We start from the raw sequence: 22220 nt of genomic DNA on the forward strand, positions 1-22220 counted from the left end.
TTATCTAATCGTCCTATCCATAGAGGGGAAAAAACCCCGAAACCTCCATATACTCCTTTTCTTTATTACTTACACAGCTAATTTCAAGGGAATACTGTTTTTATTTCACTATTGACTATGCCCTTAATATTCTTGGGTATTTCTTGGAATCAAACACTAATTTGCTGGAGGCAATTCACATTGACATTGACAGATGGAGGCCAGATATAACCTAACCATAGCATAAGTCACCAGCATCTGCAGAATGATGTTAATAGTTGAAACAATCAATTCAAGACAAGAACATTTTTGGCAGAATGATGTTAATAGTTGAAACAATCAATTCAAGACAAGAACATTTTTGGGAATCCCATGCTACCCAAAAGTATTGAATAAGTGTCAACATCCTGTGCATCACTTGGCTTATATACAAGAAATTCCATAAAACCTTTTAAAAACATCAGACAGAAATTTTTAATGCTCAATTTATTCCTAAAAAGCAAATTCCCTGAGGTTGGAATAAATTAGTGCTCTAAATGTCAGTGTCAGAGTGATTGGCTTTTCGCAAACTGGTATTTGATTTAGAAAAACAACTGCTACAAACCCAAGAGTGTTAAACTATGTACCAAAATAGGAAAAGAGAAATTCTATCCCACTATGATTTGTTGTGTAAAAACAGAAGAAAAATATAGCAGAGAGATTGTAAATCACAAAAATGTTATTTGTTTCCTAAGAAAGAAAATTGTATGATTAATCATTCTAGTTTTGGGGACTGGTCAGAGGTTGGTTTCTATATTCATCAAACTGACCAAATAATTGAACTCACTACTTAACATATATTGCTATGTATACACACAGGTCATGAGGTAATTAAGTCTATGGGCAGAACTACAAATAGAAATCTCGTCCAAATTTAAAAACTGTTGGTATCATCATTAATCTCAGAACCTCATGAACTCTATAATATTTGTGTGACAACTCAGGTTTAGATCATAAATAATTCTCTTCTAACACTCCCTGCATTATATAGCCATATTGTTCTGCATTCTCTGACTTCCCCACTGCCTTCCATCCTTATATATATATTGCTTTTCTTTGTGATTTTTCTTTATGACTGCATCTGAAGCTCATTAAGAGGGCTCAATGGCAGTGAGACATAAGATGATTGAAAAAAGCACCAGGAAACTTTGTTAAAATGGTACGGTAGCTGAAAAATCTATAAGAATATGAGTTTACCCAGTAAGACATGTTATTCAAGAAGTAATAAAAGATAACAGGGATATTTGTGTCTTAGACAGTCTTTCAGCTTGGAATCCAAAGTGTCAGAAATTACATGGGCAGAGCACCATAAAACAAATGCTTATGATGTATCAATGAATAAACACATTGTGGTGTATTCACACAATGGAATATTACATATCAATGAAAAGAAGAAACTACTGTTGTATGGAATAGTAAGGATCCACCTCTAAAACATTACATCAAGTGAAAGAAATCAGACACACACTCACATGCACACACACACTCTGCATGATTCCATACCTCACGTACAATTCTAGGAAGTTCAAAAATAGACAAAACTGATCAACTGTGAGAAAAACAAATAATTCTACTTGTATGAAGTCAAAGAGAAGACGGCATTAACCTCCTTGAGGATGAGAGGATTGGTGACAGGAAATGGAAGCAAGAGAATTTGTCTAGTGTGATGGAACTATCTTATGTCTTGAATTGTGTAGTGGTTACTTCAGTGTACAAATATGTAAAAAGTCACTGAGTAGTGTATTTAAGATTTACATATTCTAATCTATGCAAATTATACTCCAATAAAAAGGTTTAAAAAATGAAATTAAAATAAAAAACAAGGAAACAGAATATGAGAACTAAATCAGTTTTTAAATCAGGAAATGCATCTAAAGAACAGTAAGAAAACAAGAATGGTGTATTATAGTTCAATTTTTTCTGTAGCCAGGATAAGTTAAGGAAGTTTGTTGTCTTTTTGTAAAATTTACTAGCAGCTTCAAGCAGGCTGGGCCTAAATCCTTTTAAATAGCAAGTCAGTTTTGGACACTTTTGCTCCACCATAGGCATTCTGGTTTTCTTAGGATAAATTCTGGTGTCCATTAGAAATCTAAGAAAAACTAATCTCTGCTCTTCATTGATATCAAATCCTAGAATCAATATTCCAAAGGTTCAGATCGGTCCATTTTGCCACAGGTCTTCAAGATATCATGTCAAGGGGGCTGTTTCTGTTTCTTTTCATGTTTTTTGAGGAAGATTAGCCCTGAGCTAACATCTGTGCCCATCTTCCTCTTTTTGCTGAGGAAGAGTGGCCCTGAGCTGACATCTGTGCCCATCCTCCTCCACTTAATATGTGGGATGCTGCCACAGCATGGCTTGCTAAGAGATGGGTAGGTCAGCACCCTGGATCTGAAGCAGTGAACCCCAAGCCACCGAAGCTGAATGTGTGAACTTAATGGCTGCACTACTGGGCCAGCCCCAGGGATGCTGTTTTTGATTTGGTCTCTGCCAATCTCTCTATCACTCATCTCAAGTCCTCCACACACCCTAGTTTGTTCTCACATATTGACATACCGTTTGCTACTTTTGGCCCTTTCTTAATGCTGTCCTCACTAAATGGAACCCCTCCACTCCTTATTTAATAATCAACTACTATTAGGTTTTTAAGGATTAACTCTACTCTCACCTACTATTGTCAGTTAATGCCTCTACTTATCAGTTTTCACACAACGCCCTGGGCTTATCTCTATTATCATAATTCATCCTCTGACATTATTATGGTCTGATATTTTTTGTCTTATTCCTCAAATACACCATGAGTTCCTTTAATATAGGGATGGTATCTTATCTCTTATTCCTAGAACCTATCAGAATTTGTGGGCTGTACTCAACTAGAGTTTGTTGAAGATATGTTAAATGAAGGGACTTCAAAAACTCACACAAGTTGGGAACACCCAATGTCTTGTGCCAAAACCTCCTAAAATCCAACAAGACAAACTGATACTTTTTTATCTGAATTGTGAATTTTAAGAAAAAGCCATCAGCTCTTTTTGCAACATTAAAGAGGATGGAGCATTAGGGGTTAGGTAGGTAATTTTCTGAGTCAAATTATAAATAGCACAGTAGACTGAGGGCTCAGGAAACAGTGTGCAAAATATCCTCTTTTACAATTGACTGAGGAAAAAATTCCGTTTAAAATTAGAAGAAGATCTTTTAACTTTAAAATTCCAATTAACCTAATAGCACACACCTAATATCATGAGCATACTGAGCCTGAAAAACCCCATTTCTGATCCAGAGGGGTTTTTTTTCCCTCTTATCCAAATGAGGAGAGATTAACAAGCATCTAATTTTTGCTAAAGAACATTAACGAAGCCCCTTCAACCTCTCCATTTTTATAAACGATTTTTCTTCCAGACATCCATTTGGTTAACTTAATGGCCCTTTAAATTCTCACTACTGCTTTGCTTTCATAGTCAGCCCTGCATTTAATAGTTTCAAGGGCTTCTTACTGTTCACACTCAGTCCAAGCTAATTACACTTTTGAACTGCCCTAGGTGCAGCTCTTCACAGCCCATAGGTAAGTTCGTGGTCATCCTGTTTGAGGACCTACTGCTGGCAAAGAAGGGAAGCCTCTGTCTCAGTCTCTATTTAACTGCCTTCTTCCGGGCAGTGGACCAAGTCAACACTCTCCTAAACGGGGAAAACAGATAAAAACTGTTTCCTTTTCCTTGTGGTAAGGAAATAAATAGCCATTGTTCTGAAAAGAGAAGAAAAGTAGCTTTGGACAGGTCCATTTCAAGGATAGGGCTTTTCAACGTGGTGAGATCTTTGTGAGTTTTCCCTCCCTTCTTATTTAATTTGTGTATTTTTTCCTTTCTTTCAGCTTCCAATTTTAGACTTCACCTCTCCCTGGTTCCCTTTCTTGTTTTTCTTCTTCTTCAACCTCTCCTCTAACAATTTCATTGTTTTCTATGTGCCCTCTACTTGAAAAAAAACAAGATGGGTATCTTCAAAAATTTTTGCAATCTATTTTACTCCTGTTCCCAGGCTTCACTATAATTTTGATTTCATCTCTTTATTCTCTTACCTGTTCTTCTTGAGAGCAGTGTTTCTAGTTCTTTTTGTCTACATCACACACACACAAACACACACACACTTTTTTTGGCAATAGATAACCAGAGAACACTAGGATTATAAACATTCTCAATAATCCTTTAATCCTACCCACTCAATTTTCTATATAAGAAAACTGGAGTGGCAGAAAACATATTTTCCCATACCTACTTAGCACCCTAGCTAGTTGGTGACACAACACAAGAACTGATGTTGATTAGCTCCCTATCCAAATCCCCTGTCTCTGTATCTAGCAATACAGTTGGTGGGGATTATATCATACATACACACACACACACACACACACATTTTCTGTATGCCAAAATACAAATAAGCACAACTATATGAAACAAATGCCTACAACTAAACTCATCATGTCGTTAAGACAGTAAATACCTGCCTTGTTAAGTTCCTCCCAGGGTTTTCCTCTGTCTATATGTTGTGACATGACTTTATATGCAAAATTAGCTCGATATTCTGGAAACAGGATTATTATCTGTCCTATATGTTTATGTCCTTTTGCCATTTCCAACGGCACATCTTTTGAAGGTACTCAAAAGATATAGGTGACCACATCCTCCTTCCTCAAGGTCTGTGGTATAACAATGGGGGAGAGTTTTGTGGGAGTTCTAGGGGATGATATTTATTAACTATAGACACACTTCTGCAATACTCTTAAACTTACTTCAAGCAGGCTTTTGAAAAACACCACTCAAATGTAACAACTTGTCAAAACCCACCAATGAACTCCACATTGGCAAACTCAATGGTCAATTCTCAGTACTTCTACCTGACTAAGCAGCAGTATTTTGATGAAATCCCTCCACTCTGAAACATTTTCTTGACCTAGGTTCCAAGAAATCATGTCATTTTTATCCTACCTCACTGGTCAATCTAATTTCTTCTCTTCCCAGCCTCTCAATGTCAGAATGTTCTATCAATCACCCTTTGGTCTCTATTATTCTCCATAATACTTCTTTAAATACCACATATATTTCAATGACTCCATGAAATTAAATTTTGTTTCTAGAAGCCTCTCTAAAATTCGTGATTCATATTCCTAATTGCCTACTTCATATCTCTACTTGGAATGTCTAATAATATCTCCATTTCCGTACATCCCATGTTGACATTGTTGTTTGTTCTCCTAAAACCTGCTTTACTGACAGCTTTCCCCATTTCAGCTGATAACACTCAAGTAAAGAACTTTGCAATAATTCTTGACTTTTCTTTTTTTCTGTCCTAAATCCTATTGGCTTTATTTTCAAATTATATTTTAAATCCAAACACTTCTCATTATCTTCACTACTACCACTCTGATTCACTCTACTCTCATCTCTCACCTAGATTATTGTAATAGCATCACATCCAGTCTCCTAGACTTCATCCTTGTTCCTCTATATTCAACCTAACAGCCAATATTGTCCTTTAATATGTAGAAGTGATTGTGTTATTCCTGTGCTCAAACTCTGCAAAGGCCTTCTACATTGCTTATAATAAATTACGAAGTCTTTACAATGGCCTGCAAGGTCCTTTGTGATCTGACTCTCCCATTACCTCTTGGCTTAATCTCTTTATTTCTCACCCTGTTCCAGCCCAATCAGATTCCTTGTTCCTCACATACCCCAGGCATGCTCTTGCCCCAGGACCTTTGCACTGCTTTCTATGCTCCTAACATTCTTCTCCAGATATATACTTGGATAGTCCCTTCACTTCTTTAAATTATTTGTCAAAAGTCACCTTCTCAATGAAGCCTACTCTGGCCATTCTATTTAAAACTGCAACACCCCAATCACCATTGATGATCACTCTTATTTGCTCTACTTTTTCTTACTTTATAGCACTTGCCAAGAGTGATGTCATCAAAATTGCAGCTCCAAAGTCTTTCCCTCCACAGAAATATTAAAAAAGCAATCAGAAAATGTCAAAACAAATTTTGTTAGAACTCTGGAAAACAGTAAAAGATTTACAGTAACCAAGTGAATGCTGAATCAAGATAAAAGCAACTTGAAAACGGTAGGAAAGCTTTGTGGCATTTTTATTTGCTTTTATCCCACCACCTCTCTATCTCAATGAGAAAACCTGAAGACTACAGCCCATGTTCCAAGGGTGAGACCCTAGTACTTGCTTCTTGGGAGATAGCAGAGCAGACTTCATTAGAAAAGTGTTACGTTTCCGTATTCTAACCTTCCTGAGATGACCTGAGGATTAAAACAACATACTTGCGGTGCTGACACAGTGGTGTAGTGGTTAGGTTTACACGCTTTACTTCAGCAGCCTGGGATTCACAGGTTTGGATCCCTGGTGCAGACCTACACATTGTTGATCAAGCCATGCTGTAGTGTCATCCCACATAGAAGATAGAGGAATATTGGCACAGATCTTAGCTCAGAGACAATCTTCTCCAAGCAAAAAGAGGAAGATTGGCAATAGCTGTTAGTTCAGGGCAAGTATTCCTCACCAAAAACAACAACAACAAAAAACAGATCGACATATTTGTCTCTGTTTTGCCTAAGTTGGAACTCATTCAGAGTGGAAAAGAGGCAAGCACTGTTGACAAACATTATAAGGTGAAAGGTGAATGAAAAACACAAACCACCTGGAGCAAAAGATTATGATTGAAACACACAATAGACAGCCTAAAGTCTAGGAGGAAAATCTGAAAAGAGAGTTTCTTTGGGAAATTAGGACATTCAACTCTGCCAACACATACCTAGGGCAGGATGGATGCTCAGAAAAGACCTGAGGAGCTCATAACCTCTCTTCTTTGGCTAATCTCTAGGCTCAGCATAAGCAGTAAGTGAAGGCTAAGGCAGAATTGTAAAGAGCCTGGTTAAGTGTTGAAGGAGTGCACTAGAATAGAGACAATCCACAAAGACTGAGTGTTATGTATTGAACTGAGTCCCCATCAAAATTTGTATGTTGAAGTCCTAACCTCTAGTACCTCAAATGTGACCTTATTTGGAAATAGGGCCATTACAGATGTACTTAGTTAAGTTGAGGTTTATAGGGTGGGCCCTAATCCAATATAACTATTATTCTTATACAAAGGGAAAATTGGGCCAGAGAGACAGGGAGAATGCATAGGGAGAACATCATGTGAAGACGAAGGCAAGCCAAGGAACACCGAAGATTTCCAGAAAATCATCAAAGTCTAGACAAGAGACATGAAACAGATTTTCTCTCAAAGCCCTGGGTGGTGGTGGAGATGAATACACACATAGCACAGAGGATTTTTATGGCAGTGAATATACTCTGTATTATCTTTTAATGATGAATACATTTCATTATACATTTGCCCAAACCCATAGAATGTAGAATACCAAGAGTGAATCCTAACGTAAACTATGGACTTTGGGTGACTATGATGTGTCAATGTAGGCTCATCCTTGGTAAAAAAAAAAATGTACCACTCTGGTGAGTGACGTTAATAATAGGACATGCTATTCATGTGTGGGTTAAGGGGTATGTGGGAAATCTCTATCTCTCTCTCTCAATTTTGTTGTAAACTCAAAATCTAAACTTCTAAAAAAGAAGTCTTAAAAATAGCATTATTTTGTAAATTCCATTCATTCAACAAATATTTTTTGAGAGCCTATAATTTTACAGGCATTATTTAAGTGCTGGGTATACAGACGTGAATAAGATGGATATATCATTAAGGATATCTTAGGCTACATGTAACAAAATATCTAGGTTGAGAGTGGCTTAAAGATAAATGGTAATCTTTCTCACATAAGAGGAAATTCTAAGGTAGATGGTTCCAGGATTGGTTCAACAATTTAAGCAAATCATTATGGGCCCAGGCTTTTCCATATGTCTTCTCTGCTTTCCTCTGTCGTTGGCCTTCTCTCCCTTAATTGCTAAGATGACTGCAATAGCTCCAAGTGTCCTGTCCTCACAAGATAACATGACACAGACAGGAAAAGAGGAAGGCAGAGGTTTTCCTTCTGGTGGGAAAGGTGGCCACATACCGTGGTTTGCCTGGGACAATCTCATTTTACTCCATCTTTTACTTCTGGTGTCCTGGATTGGCTAACAAGTCATGTAGATGCTTCAGTAACATGACTCTTTTTTTCCAAGGGAGGAAAATATTTCCAAGAAGCTCCTTCAGAAAATGTCCTCATGGGTCCCAGCGGTTGGGATTAAGTCACCTGCTCATCCTTAACTCCAGGGAAGTTATGCTAACTGAGAATTTGACATTTTCAAACTTCATAGCAGGAGGCGGCTTCTGCTGACCAAAAAGAAGTGTGAAAGAATGGCTGTTAGGTGAACAGTCGAAAGTTGCTTGCAGGACTAAGTGGCGTCATGTTGTCTATGTCCTCCAAAGCCTCACAGACACTTTCCACATGGCTCATGCAGAGAATCTACTTAAGGGTGTCATACGCATTTGTTCTCATGAGCAAGCCTACTGAGTAACTTCCTATTTTCTAGGAATCACTGTTTACCTCTGGGCATCTTCTGGGCACAGTGGCACTGCCAGGGCTCTGCCAAACACCATGTTTTTTACTGACACTGAAATCCCCAGCTTTTGCATTGCTACCAAGGCACTACTCCTGGTGTCAAAGCTGTTCAGATGTCTAGGGCAAAGTAGGGGAGAGTATCTCTCTCTTCACATGTTGCACTGTTAGAAAGTTCCAAAGCATTGCTGTCAGTGTCCTAATAGCTGACAAAGTCTTTAGTCAATTGGAGCTTAAGGTAGACATGAATTAGGTTCACCAATATTCAGCTCACCTTTTTTGCCATGCACAAGCTCCCTTGAAGAGAAAACTTGCTTTGATTTGCTTTGGCCAATGAAATGGAAGTAGAAATAATGTGCATCCTTTCCAGATAAAAGCATTTAAGAACTGTATGTGAATCTGCCACTCTCTTTTTGGGAATGTCACACAGAATGCATTGATATCCAGGCACCATAAAACAGAAACAGCCTAGAAAGCTGAACAAGTATATAGAGGCCAACTGTCCTGGAATGTCTCTGGAGCCACTGCAGATTTTACATGGACAAGCAACATTTGTTTGTTGTGTTAGTCTGTTGAGAGTTTATTTGTTATCACAGTGTAGCTTAGTCTGTTTTGACTAAGATCCATTTTTATGAATAATCTGCCAGTACCCTATGGAATTCGTGTATGAATTCAGGCTCATATTGTCATCCTTTCTTTAGAAGGAGTTCTCTCTTAAGGTTTTGTCAATTCTCAAACAATTACCTTTCTGGAGGGTGATCTGACAGTTCATTTGCATTTCCTAGGTATATCTAAATCTGTCACTTCGATTCTAGTTAGTATTCCCCTGATGTATAAATAGAATAAGTGATTATATGTGAAACTACTTCATAAGCAGACTAGACTCTGTATGCCTGAGAGGATGAGATTAGGAACGAGGCTGAGGTGATGAGGGCAGGAATGCTTCAAAGGGTACGTGAGCCTTATGGTGGGGCCTGAAGGATGTATACATTTCATGGGAGAGGGAGAAAGAAGAGAGAAAAAGCAAGAGAGGGACGTCTCTGTGAGGTAAATAGCACATGGAAATGATGTAATGCAGAAAAGACGAAAGGTTGAAAGAAATGCCTAGAAGAAGGCGATCCTAATTTTCAACCATATTTATTAAGTTATTTGTTACAAGTGGCAGAAACACGAGTCTGTAAGTTTGTAGAGATGAGAAGTCCAGATCCAGACTTCAGCTTCAGGAGGGCTCAGGAAGGTCAGCGCTGTCTTTGGATTTGATGTTTTCCTCTTCAGCATTCAGGTCTCTGATGTTTTCATGCAGACTCTCTTTATGAAGGTGGACTCCAGAAGCTCTGAGTTTATACTCTTTCAACTTAGTAACTTCGAGAGAGAGAGTGTGTCTTTCTTGAATGTTGTAGTAAAGCTTTAGGGATTAGATAACACAACCATGGTGTGCCTTGGGTCATGTCCTAGCTCTGAAACAATCTTCATTCTGGCCAGGAGTGTGATATGAGCTCTTTGCCTGCTCCCAGAGCAAAGGGTTTGAATGAGCCTCACCTGAACCACAGTTTTTGACAGTAGATTGTGGGGTTCCCCAGGTGAAAATGTGGGGGCTGTAATAAGAGGAGGGAATGGATGCTGGGTAGGCCGACATAACAGATAATCCTTCCTAGCATGTTCCTCCTAGAAGAGACCTTAGGGGTAATCTAGTTGAAACCTTTCATCTACAGGTGAGAAAATGAAGCCCTAGAAAGGGAAAGCCGGAATGAAAGTATATTGGAAACTTTATAATTAAATATGATTGGGACCCAAAATTGGTCAGTTAATCAAAAATTTCTATCTTAGCAACGAATCATTAAAAATACATAAATGCATTAAATCTTTTGACTCAAAAGCCACACACACATGCATACACACATATAGAGAGAGAAGGAGAGAGTGACTTGTCAATTTTCTGATGTGGGATCAAGGTATTTTTTTGTAAATATGCCTTGTCCGATTGGCCCCTCTCTCATAATCCTGAAAAGAAATCAACTATAATAAAATTCAGTTTTGTGGTCTTTAAAGTGAAATGGAAACTCAAAGTAAGTTAATCTAAGTGCACTATTTTTCTAGAGTTTATGATTTCTTTGCAAAATTTACTATTGTGCTACCCACGACTAACTGTGACAAACTTTTACCAAATCTCTCCAAAGAATTCAAATTTATTTTCTTTGAAATAGCCTCTCTCTCTCTCTTTTACTCTCTCTCTCTCTATTTACTTCACTAGTTTATATAATTTTTGATTTCGTTAAATAATTATGGTAACATATATTACTGGAGTAAATAGATTTAGAATAGCTAGTTCTTGGTAGCCAAAAATTCAATCAGTGGGACACAGTAGAGACCAGATTATTAGCTGTGAGTGTTCAGTGCCCAGGGGCATCAGACAGTATATCTTGCAAACAAAATGGATATTTTTCTTGTTGGTTTATGTATTTGCTGTTTAGGAAATGGTTGGTGACCAGTTAAGTGAAGTCAGTTAAGAGAGCATCTATCCTGTAAGACAGGAGAGAGAATGGCTCAAAATTTGGGACTTTATATATACAAAGCAACTCAAAGTTAATTGTTCTCAGATCTCCTTAGGTATCTAGGTAGCAAATTTTTCTGTTTTCATTTCTTACCCATTGCTCAAGGCCAATAATCTCCAGTTTAAACATCACAAAATTAAAAATAAGATGGTGTTATTCTTCACACAGATATTCTTCTCACCCTGCGATCTGCTCGCCCTCCCTTCCTCAGTCCGTCCTATTAGCAGAAGCAGTACAGGCTGGAAAGGAAGTTCACCCTGGAATGTCTGAGACAAATAGAGGCAGCCTTGTCTGCACTTTCTATTTTCTGTGGAGTCAGAGCTGAGCTTGCCTTGCATGTTTGTAACATCTCAACAAATCACCTAATTGAGCCAGCATGCCAGGCCTCCACAGGAAGTCTCTCCAGATTTGAAAAGAAAGACAAGATGAACAAAGAAGGTCAGAGGTATTCCAAAGGAAAGTAAAAGGAAAATTGTGCAAACCCACTTTTGACATTTTTGGTGAGATCCTGAATTGGAGAGTTATGTGCATCTTTCTACTAAATGTCTTAGAATAAAAAGTCAAAGAGATAAACCTTTTTGATATCATGTTCTTTCATTTTCCTTTTGTTTTTCTTTTAGGAAGATTAACCCTGACCTAACATCCACCGCCAATCCTTATTTTTGCTGAGGAAGATTGACCCTGAGGTAACATCTGTGCCCACCTTCCTCTATTTTATATGTGGGACACCTGCCACAGCATGGCTTGATGAGCAATGCATAGGTACTCACCCAGGATCTGAACTGGTGAACCCTGGGTCACCAAAGTGGAGCGCGCAACTCAACTGCTGCACCACAGGGCTGGCTTCTAAACTATTTTGAATGAATATTTCCTTATCCTGAGAAAAACTTCAAATTCACGTAAATATGCAATCCTTTGTATATTCAGGTATTATAGATACATTCAGATATAATAGACAGAAAAGATAAATTCATCTTTTTTAGAACTTACTATGTGCTAGGTCCTCTAGTAAATGCCAAGGGTGCAGAAATAAAGATGGACAACCACAGGGACCCCACAGGCTGTGGGCACCGCCCTCGAGGTTCAGGTTCTAGTGTGGGTGCTGCATGTGAACATGTTGAGTATGATTGGTGTTCACTCTCAAGCGGGCACGTGGCACATTTTGGACCAGGGGAGCAATGAGTTTGGTTTTGCAGGGTAGACTACCTCTTCCTGGGAAAAGCAGGAAGTCTTTTAAAAATATTAATGATTTGATCTACCTTGAAAAATAATTATTTTCCAGATCAGTAATAAATAGGGAAATGGGAGACTTTGGTGGATTTTAGGCAGTGAAAATATCTAATATGAATATGTGCTAGGAATCTAGAAAATGCTATTGAAGCTTGAGCTACTGGCCTGCATCTTCATCCTCCCAATCTTTATTTTGATCTGCATTATATCCTGGCTGCCTGATCTCTCTTCTTCTTCCGATGCATCTCCATAATTTACAAGCTGGTCTTTAAGGAAATGTGCTTTATAGTAATTATCTTAATATCATATTTTCTTTTGTGTACTCTACTTTATCACCTGTCACTTTCACTTTAAGATAGCAACTCCATGAGAGCAGGGACCTGGTTTAGATTGTTACCTGATATATCTCTCAATGTTTAAATCAGTGCCTGATACCCTGCCAGAGTTTATAAACATTTATGAAAGACTCATGAAAGAAATTGACATGATATTGAACATGCAACATTCTAACTGTTCTCTTCTTAAACAAGGTTATAGGTCTGAAAGGCATATATATTGCTTAGTAATACCATAGTGGTTCAAGGCAATATTTCTTTCTTGGCCTTTTCTCCCGTTCACCTCGCAAAACCTTGTGACATGTGTGGAACATTCCAGGTTATCAAGGAAGGGAAAAGTAGGGCATATCTAACTTGGAGCCATAAACATTTTAGTTCAGCTTTTCATAGCTTTGATCTTTCTGGTTTTAGGAAAAATAAAGAAAGAATTCATTTTAATCTTGAGTAAAAAAAGTATGAAATAACCAACTTTTTAATGCCATGTTCAGAACACTTTTTGTCTTTTCCTACATATATCACAGATTTAATTCAGGAACCAAGCTGTTCTATAGACCCATTTGAAAATCGTCGCCAATAGTCAGAGTCATTATAGTTAGCTTTGAAAATCCACCCTTCATTACACTAACTCCTTAGTGTTAATGATTATGGCAGAGATGAAAAGATGCTGGTCCATGATCCTTGCTGGCTATAATTAGAGGATGCACAGGACACCCCACTCTCACAGAAGCAGAGCACTTTGGAGAGCAAAGAGTGGGAGACGAGTTGGGCATTTTTTGCTCTGTGGACTTGTTGGGGGCTGGAGAGGATGATTGAGAATCCTAGTTACTGGGGCAACAGCAGAGAGGAAAATGCCAGGGATCCCTTGGCTCATCAGACAATGCAGAGAAACTAAAAATTACAGAAGTGTTTTGGCTCAGGAGCCAGAGGAGTGCTGCCAAGTTCTGGAGACATTCTGAGATCTCCCGTGAACACTGGGCAGCCAGCGGGCCCACAGTCCACTGTTGACCTTTCCCGGGCACAGTTCCTATCATCATCAAATTGAAAGAGGGAAGAAAATGACACTCTTAGCTAGAAAATACTCAGGTCCTGTTTTCTATAAATGGAGAATAAATACAGATACAAGATAAAAGAAGATGAATACTACTTTTATGTGTACTCGCTAGCACTTTGACCTAAAATAATTTATTGTTAATTGTTCATGTAGATACAGAGAAGACCAGCCAAAAATTCAGATGTTTGCTGAACATGTTCAAAATACAGATCTAAAGAAAAAATATTGATTATTGATGTTTTTTTCCTGTTTACATTTGTAGGCACAACATTTTACAACACAGTCAAAGATACAGGGATGTAGCAGTATTATGAATATTTAGAGGATGTTCCACCCCAGTAGAGTCCATATGGAACATCCACCAAAAAGGAAAAAGAAAAAATTTAGACAAGAGAGGAAAACTTACTTGCTCATATAGAATATGCTCCATTTATAGTTTCACTTGATATATTTTATAGCTTTGTTCAGAAAACTTGGTGCAATTGAACGCATTTCTTTTTTCACTTTCTTATGAGTGTGACACTGTAAATGCATACCCACAATCTTGATGTTCCATCTTCTATGTTAGTGAATAATTCTTGGATGCTCTTTATAGTAATATAGAAAGCAATATAGCTAGAGAGAAGTCACAACATTTCTGAAAAGCCAAAAGAAAATCCTAATTTTTTATCTGGGCAGAAATGAAGAATTTTACATGAAGAGTTGCTGTTCCATCACATTCCAGTAATATTTTTATTGATAAGAACATTTCTCCCCCATTTCATTGTTGGGGACCATGTGTTTTTCCAGTACAATCAGGATGTGGTTTTGTGTCTGATTGAATAACTCTGTGAATCCCTAAATACACATGAAAAAAGTATTTTTTGTTTCCAGAATTTATAAAATTTTTGAGATACTGAGTAATTTCCTAAAATATCTTGAAACTGGGGCTAGTAACCATGGAGTATGGGCTTTCATGTCTTTATGGCGTCTGCAGCTTAAGAAGAGAGGACCTTAGTAGATCCCGTCATGTGTTGCTTTGCTTTGATTCTCACCCAACTCTTACACTTCACCTCTCCATAGAGTCACCTGAGTGAACTTTCTGAACCCCTCTAATCACATCCCACTTGCATCATCAGATGCTATTTAGACTTTCAGAATAAAGTACAAATTCCTTAGTGTAGTTTCCAAGAAACTTCACAATCTAACTCTGGCCCACTTCTCAGCCATATTTTGTGCCAGGCCCTTATGTGATCTGTGTTTCCCCCATCCATTCAAACATCCAACCATTTAAAAATATGTTTGAGCACCTGCCATATCCAGGCCAAGTTGTAGGTGCTGCGGGTACAATGGTGCATAACAGATACATTTCCAGATAGCAACATGTACAGAGTTTTACACGGTAGGGGATATATAGGATGCTGTAGACACAATAGAAAAGGCTCCTATCTCAGACTTGGCTGGGGTAGAATGGTCACATGGCTCCCAAGGAAAATTAATATCTAAGCAGAGACCCAAAGGATAGAAAGGGGTCAGGGAGGCAAATAGTGTAGTGAATGGTACCCTGGGAAAAAGATGCGCTTTCCCAATGTCCTGTAAATGGGAACATTCTCAAAGAACTGGAAGAACTTTAAGATGGCTACAATGAAGGACTGTGCTGCACAACAAACTATTTGCAATTGGCCCATGTGCCCTTCTCCTTGACTCTTCTGTTCCCATCTCCTATGTTGGGAGGAGGGCTCTTCTTCTCCCTGTCTGCCTGATGAGCTCCAAGTCATCACTTCATGTTTCCCCTCCTCTAGGGAGTCTTCCCCAGTCACAACATCACCACCACCATCCACAGCATCTCCTTGGTGCCCCGTGGCATGTATTCCATACAGCGCTTATGCTGATTCTTAAGTTACAAAGTCATTGGCCATTTTCTAACACTTTCACTCAGTTCTGCGCAGTTTGAGGGCAAGGATTTTGTCCTCATCTTGTTTTTTCAACTCAGCACAGAGCAGGCACACAGTACATACTCAAATTTTTGAGTGAAACAAGTAGAGATAGTTAAAACGCTGCCTTTCATTTTTACAACCCATCCGCAAATGTATTGATCTGCATTGTAAAATAGGAATCTTCTCCAGACATGTATTGGGGAATGAAATTAATTCAAAGCCTCCCACTGAACACATGGGTGACTTGTGGGATCTTATCTCCCCCAGATAACATAGAAAGGGACAAACCGCAACTTGGCTTGTTTAAAAAGGCTTACATGGGCCAGGCAGCCTTCTGGGGAGAATAATTAATTAGACAGTAGTGGAGACAGAATGGAAAGAAATGCAAATATTTGATCTTTTTTTGAGTGAGAGGATAGAGTTCTGTTTAATGTTCAAAGCGTGTTTTAGGAAATCTTTGGAGAACCAGCCCATCAGAAAAGGAATACAAAACAGGACACCAGTGGAGGAGTTCCTTTCCTTTCCGGTGGCTTCTTTTAGAAATGACTTTTCTTTTCAAATTAAAGGAGAACATAAATTATAATCAGCAACTTTTGTTAGATCAGAAGGATGCCAATAAACGCCCTCTCCTCCTTCTACTTCGCAAAGAGTCTTTGTAGCAGCAAGAAAGGCAACGTGAAAGGAAGGAGTGTCAATTTAGGAAGGCAGGAGAAAGAGAAGGAGAGCAAGAACAAACGAGACCCAGAAAGCCAAGGTGAAGGGGTGCCTGAGAGAGGCAGTGTGCTGTGTGATCTTGGCTTCCCTGGGCTGAAAGAGACTCCAAGAGACAATGGGGGAAACAATCCCCGTAGTTACCCTGCTGGGGAAATAATGGATAAGTTACAAAGGCAAATAATCTCTCAGAAACTGCAGCTCACTTACATACGCTTGGATTGTATTATTATTTCACTTCTTACTAATGGTAACGCTCTTCTCTCAGAAAGCTCCTGTGGCATAATGAAAAAAGAATATATGCAAATCCTGATATTATTATGAAAATAACATGATCTCTTCAAAAGAGGAATAGCAACTAAACGAACAGACCAGATATGTGCATTGCACGGCCACAAGTTTAAAGCTATCCCACATAAATTACGTAAAAACAACAAACCCTCAAAGAGACACATGCTTTAGCCACCCTACATAGTACCAATCACTGTCTTAGCATGTCACACTACTGACAAAACTCATACCTTCCACAGTTGCTCGCTTGGGCTGAATGGTGATGGCTCCTTCTGCAATATCTTCATGCTGGTGCAGTGGATTTATTTTGGATCCCCAGCTGTCTGATCCCACCCAAAGAAAATGACCCACTTGGTCAGCTCTTTTGGCTGCTGCAAGGATCTGCCTGTGGAAAGGAACAAGAAAAGGTATATTAATGATAAAGAGCAGCTGTTGAACACTTACATATTAGGAATCAAGCAGAAGAAAAGCAAACTACTATTTCTCAAAATATAAATAATCGATGGCAAAAAAGTAAGCCAAAGGATTTGTATCCTTAATATATAAAGAAATTTTGTAAACTAGTATTAAAAATCATCAAATTAGCTTGAAGACAACAGGCAAAGAATTATTAAAAGTCAAAGATAAAAGGAGAAATATAAATGACCAATAAGCTAGTCATTCACATACATTAGAAAGGAGGAAAATGCAAATTAGAGCAAGATGTCATATTCACTTCTTGTATTGGCCAAAATGTTTATTTTGCTTTATTTTGTGTTGTGAGTTTTGGCAGGGGGCCGGAGAAATGAGCACTGTTCATTCACTGCTGGTGGTATGTATCGTTTCTGGAAAGCAATATCTCAGTCTAAATGAAAGTCCTTAAATTATTTATTAAAATGAACAGAACTCCATATTAAGCTTGAAAAGTATACAACCTGTATTTATAAATAAAAATAGTATATTAATAAGAAGGGCAAATAAAAGAAAGAAAAAGAGAAGCTAGTTACTCATGGAAAAGTTACTACAATAATATTTTGGGAAGGACAGGGGATAGATAAGAGGTAATTGCATCTAAAGAACAGAGAAAGCTACAATTAAAACTCCTTTGGTGGTAATACCACAGGAGAAGTGATTTGTTTGCCTCTCAGGACTTGGAGGTGGCAGGTAGCACCGAGGTGCATGGGTAAACATAGGAGGATTGGTTGAAAGATTGTATATGACATGGCAATACCCCAGATTTCCTTCTCTTTCTTCCAGGCAAGAAATAGAATGGTAATTTTCTAATAAAATTTTAAGAAATAAGTTCTGATATTGTGAACACCCAAACAGCAGAAGGTTGTGGATTAGAGATGGTGAATTAAATATGAGGGTGCTGGTAAGGGTTGGGGTGCAGGAAGAAGTTAAAGTTACCGTAAGAGTTGAAATGGTAAGAAGACCCTCTAGGAAATTTACGCTTCTGCTTATGGAATGCTGGAGACGAAGGGTGTGTTGCTCCAAGCAGAAAACAGCTTTTCTGGAAAAATCTGAACCACCCCAGGAAAAAGATCCTACATATTAACATAGAGAGATCCTCTAATGGAATGGCCAATTGGATGCCTGACCAGTCCACTGAGAGCCCTATCAGTTGACAAGCTCTGCCCATGTACATAGAACACTGTAGTGTCTTTCTCAAATAAGAACTGCCAGAAATCATTCATAATTGCAGAAAATTTCCAAAGTAAAATAGAAACTACATAAATTAACAAGGAAAAGGAAACTGGTATGGGGTGGGGCAGAGAAAATACACAAAAAAAACAAAAAAAACCACTACAATTAAATGATAATTATCATCTCTACGATCAAGAACATGATAGAAACCAACAAGAAATAGCTTTTAGTTATGAAAAATATGAAATTAAAATTATGTAAGGAGAGATAATGAAGAAAGTGAAGAAAATTCTCCAGAAAGCAAAACAACAAAAAGGTAGAAGATACACAGAAAAAGATTAAGTATCTTAAGGAATAAATCCAAGAATGCCTACATCGAACTAATAGCATTTCCAGGCCAAGTCTACAGGGAAAATAATTGTTTACATAATATTTTTTAATGAAGAAAAATCCAAGAAATTGAAAGTGTGAGTTTCCAGATTGAAGAGGCTGACTTAGCAAAATAATAGCGAAAAATCAAGCAAGTCACAAAATTTAAGACTTTTGGAAAAAATGACAATATCCTAAAAGCTTCTGAGAGACAATCTGGACACATGGAGAGAAGTAAGAAGCAGAATATCACCAACCTCTCTAGAGCAAAAAACAGAGATGATGGATGATGGAGCGATGCCTCCAAAATTGTGAAGAAAAATTATTTATAATCTAGAATTCTAATATTCAACACACAAAGAATCTTGATACAAATAGAATTAGCATATATGTCCAGTGGATCTTACAAAATTTTCCATCCAAAATTAGAACTTCAAACTCGCTGCAAGCTAGGACTCCTGTAACTCATTAGTCACCATAGCTATTTGCTGTAAATCATCGATGTGCCAAGTGTGAGGTATTTAAAAATAAATATGAGGCCACACCTTACATTCCCAACTACTAATTAAGTGTAGAGGCAGAATAAGAGTATTTTTAGTCATGGAACACAAAAATGTTTTCCTTTAATTTAACCTTTTTTTTGAAAAGTATTGGAGGGTGTGCTCCAGCAAAATGAGGAAAATACACCAGGAATAAAAATGAAAGAGACAGAACAGAAAGAAAAAATTTCTTAAAATGATAGAGACTAGTCTATAAAGTAGAAAGATGGAGATTTCAGGAGGCAAGTGCCCAGGAAAATAATGGAATTCACAGATTATTTTCTCTATGAGCATATGGGAAAAAGTGATAGACCTATGACATTAATAATAGAAATATTAAAGATAACTATGCCAGTAAATAATTTGTCATATTAACTCAATGAAAAAGAAAAAGTTTTCCTCCCAAAATCATATCATATCATAGAAGAAATACTTGAAGCTGTAGTGTATAATATTTATATAATAATAATAATGTAAACTCTGATTTTTATTAAATAAAAATCTGACAGAACGATGTAGGGAAGACAGGGGACGTGTAAATGAGCCAAATTTTACCTAAGATGAATTAATAGATAATATTTAAAATTAATCATTACCAAGTTGCAGTAAAGGCACATTGTGCAGATAAGACCAGAAGAAATACCTTAAGGAATTAAGCTAAGTGCTCAAAGAGAACAGGACCAGAGAGCATGGGGGATGGGACAGGAGACTAATGTTTTGCATTGACAGTGTTTTAGTTATATTTTGTTTTTTTAAATATGTACGTTTATTGTTTTCATAAAAACGAACACAGTCAATTATTTATGCTCTTGACTTAGAGATACCACTTGTACTAACCTACCCAAAGGAAATGATCAAACACGCTGTCAAAAACGTCTATTCATTCCTGGAGATGACCTCAATGCAGAGCAATAGGGAGCTGGTTATTGAAACAACAGTGCATCCAAAGGATGGATTAGAGAGCAATTAAAGCAGACTTAGTTTGATTTCCACAAGGTATTGTTAAAAAAGAAGAGTCAAAATGAAAAAAAAACACTTCACAAGATTATTTAATTCTTATACAATGAAAGATGGCCAAAAATTGCCTGAATATATGTATATATACACATACATATAAAGTATATGTATAAAAGTATATATATACTTTATAAAGTTACATGAGATATATAAAGTTGAAAGTATAAAGTCATATGAGAACACAGAAAAATAAGGATAATATGCAATTCATTGTTCACAATAACAGTTTCTTGAGAAAGTGCTGATGAGGTATCAAAAGGATGAAAAAGGTGGGGAGAAGCCAAGTAAAACGAGGAAAGAAAGGCAAAACTGACATAAATGCAAAAAGTAAATGCTCACTTTAATATGTCTGTGTCAAAGTATGAATGTATTTAGTAAGATATATAAGATTAAACCATTTATAAATGCTTGTGGTATGAAAAGTAAAATGTGAATTGCAAAAAGTAGGATATAAAACTCTATGTAATCCTGATTCTTTTAGGGAAAACTTATGTATGTTTAGAAAAAAATGATTTTGAACATTAAACAAAAACTTTCCTTGTGTTTTTGTTTATCTCTGAGTCTTGATATTACAAGTTTTATCAGAAATTATTTAAAATTGTTGTTTCTGATTATTCTCTCTACGTTTAATTTTTCTATATAATCAGGGTGCAGAGTAAACTTAAGGGTTCCTTTTATTAAAAAGAAACAACAAAATCTTTTCCATATTTTCCAATGGGTTTACAATAGCCATGTATTACCTCTATAGTCAGAATAAAGTATCTCAGAAAAAAATCCACTCGTCTAAAATCCAAATTACCAGTGTCCATGACAGATTTAGCACTTAGCTTCAAAATCTAGATATTACTGTCTTCTCACTGCTTTTCTCTGACAAAGTATTTGAAGTTAATGTTCTAAGAAATCTCAAAATTTCTCATCTACAGTGTAAATCTTCTGAAAAAAGAAATAGAACATCATAGATTATCAGTACTCTTCAGACATCAGTGTGTTTAAGATCATGCTTTGGAAGAAATTTATATATGCACTTGACTTTTATTTCTGTGCTCTATTACTGCTGTCACTTCCATGAATCACAGAATACAATAATATCCAACACACAAACAAACCTCAATGCAAAAAGAACGAGCATAGCTATTGATCAGATTATATACACTTTCACATCCCAAATGAAACTTCACACTACCTGCAAGTCAAGAGAATGATAACTGATTAGTCACCATAGCTATTTGCAATAAATCTTTTAAGTGCCATGTACAATGTATCCAAAAATAAGCACAAAGCCACACCTTATAATGTATTACATGTTCAGAAAATATGGAAAAGATTTGTGGGATGGTTAAAAAGGGTATTAGAGTTGAAAAACAACTGGAGCAAAAAGTCGAGTAATATTTCGAAAACAAAATCTCTTAAAATACTAAAACCCAGAATGTAGGAGAAAACTGCCCTAAGATTAGCTTCATTTTGCCAGGAGAGAAATAAGACATTTACAGGGGTGATCAGAACAGTTTCAAGGAGAAGGGCACGTTTGAAATAGACCTTGAAGAACAGACACAACTTCAACAGTAGAGAAGACAAGAAAACCACGAGCGAAGGCCGTGATGGAGGAGGGATTAGGACACGTCGGAGGACCAGAGTCATGCATTTCAGGTGGAGAACTGGGTGAGGGGAGGGGTGGTCTAAAGGCTAAACTAGGATCACATTTTAAAGCACGATGAAGTTCAGAGAGAGAAGCCTGTACTTAAATTATTAAATAGTGAGCATTAGACTAGACATTTCACTCATTCATTCATTCACTGCCATTCGTTGAGCATCTACTATGTACTGAGCACTGTGGTAGGGATTGAGAATATAAAAGAAAATCAAAAGAGGCATCATCTCTGTCCTATTGAAGCATACAGTCTAATGGAGAATACGGACACTAATTAAATGATCAAACGATGTAAAATTACAGCAGTGACGTAAACTATGAAATTGAGTTATCATGGAGAGCTTGCCAAAGCTACTTTGCTT

At 37.3% G+C, this 22220-nt stretch overlaps 1 protein-coding gene across 13 annotated transcripts in view; it reads right to left on the minus strand.

Annotated features, from left to right (window-relative positions):
* GRM7 (glutamate metabotropic receptor 7) overlaps positions 1–22220 on the minus strand; it is an 822228-nt gene that overhangs the window by 392022 nt on the left and 407986 nt on the right. For all 13 annotated transcript variants that reach the window (XM_070576692.1, XM_070576689.1, XM_070576687.1 and 10 more), the window contains exon 4: positions 16890–17044. In XM_070576692.1, coding sequence (XP_070432793.1) covers positions 16890–17044 — 155 coding nt within the window. The remainder of the gene's footprint in view (positions 1–16889; positions 17045–22220) is intronic.

Source organism: Equus przewalskii, chromosome 15 (genome assembly GCF_037783145.1).
Source record: "Equus przewalskii isolate Varuska chromosome 15, EquPr2, whole genome shotgun sequence".
Taxonomy (NCBI): domain Eukaryota; kingdom Metazoa; phylum Chordata; class Mammalia; order Perissodactyla; family Equidae; genus Equus; species Equus przewalskii.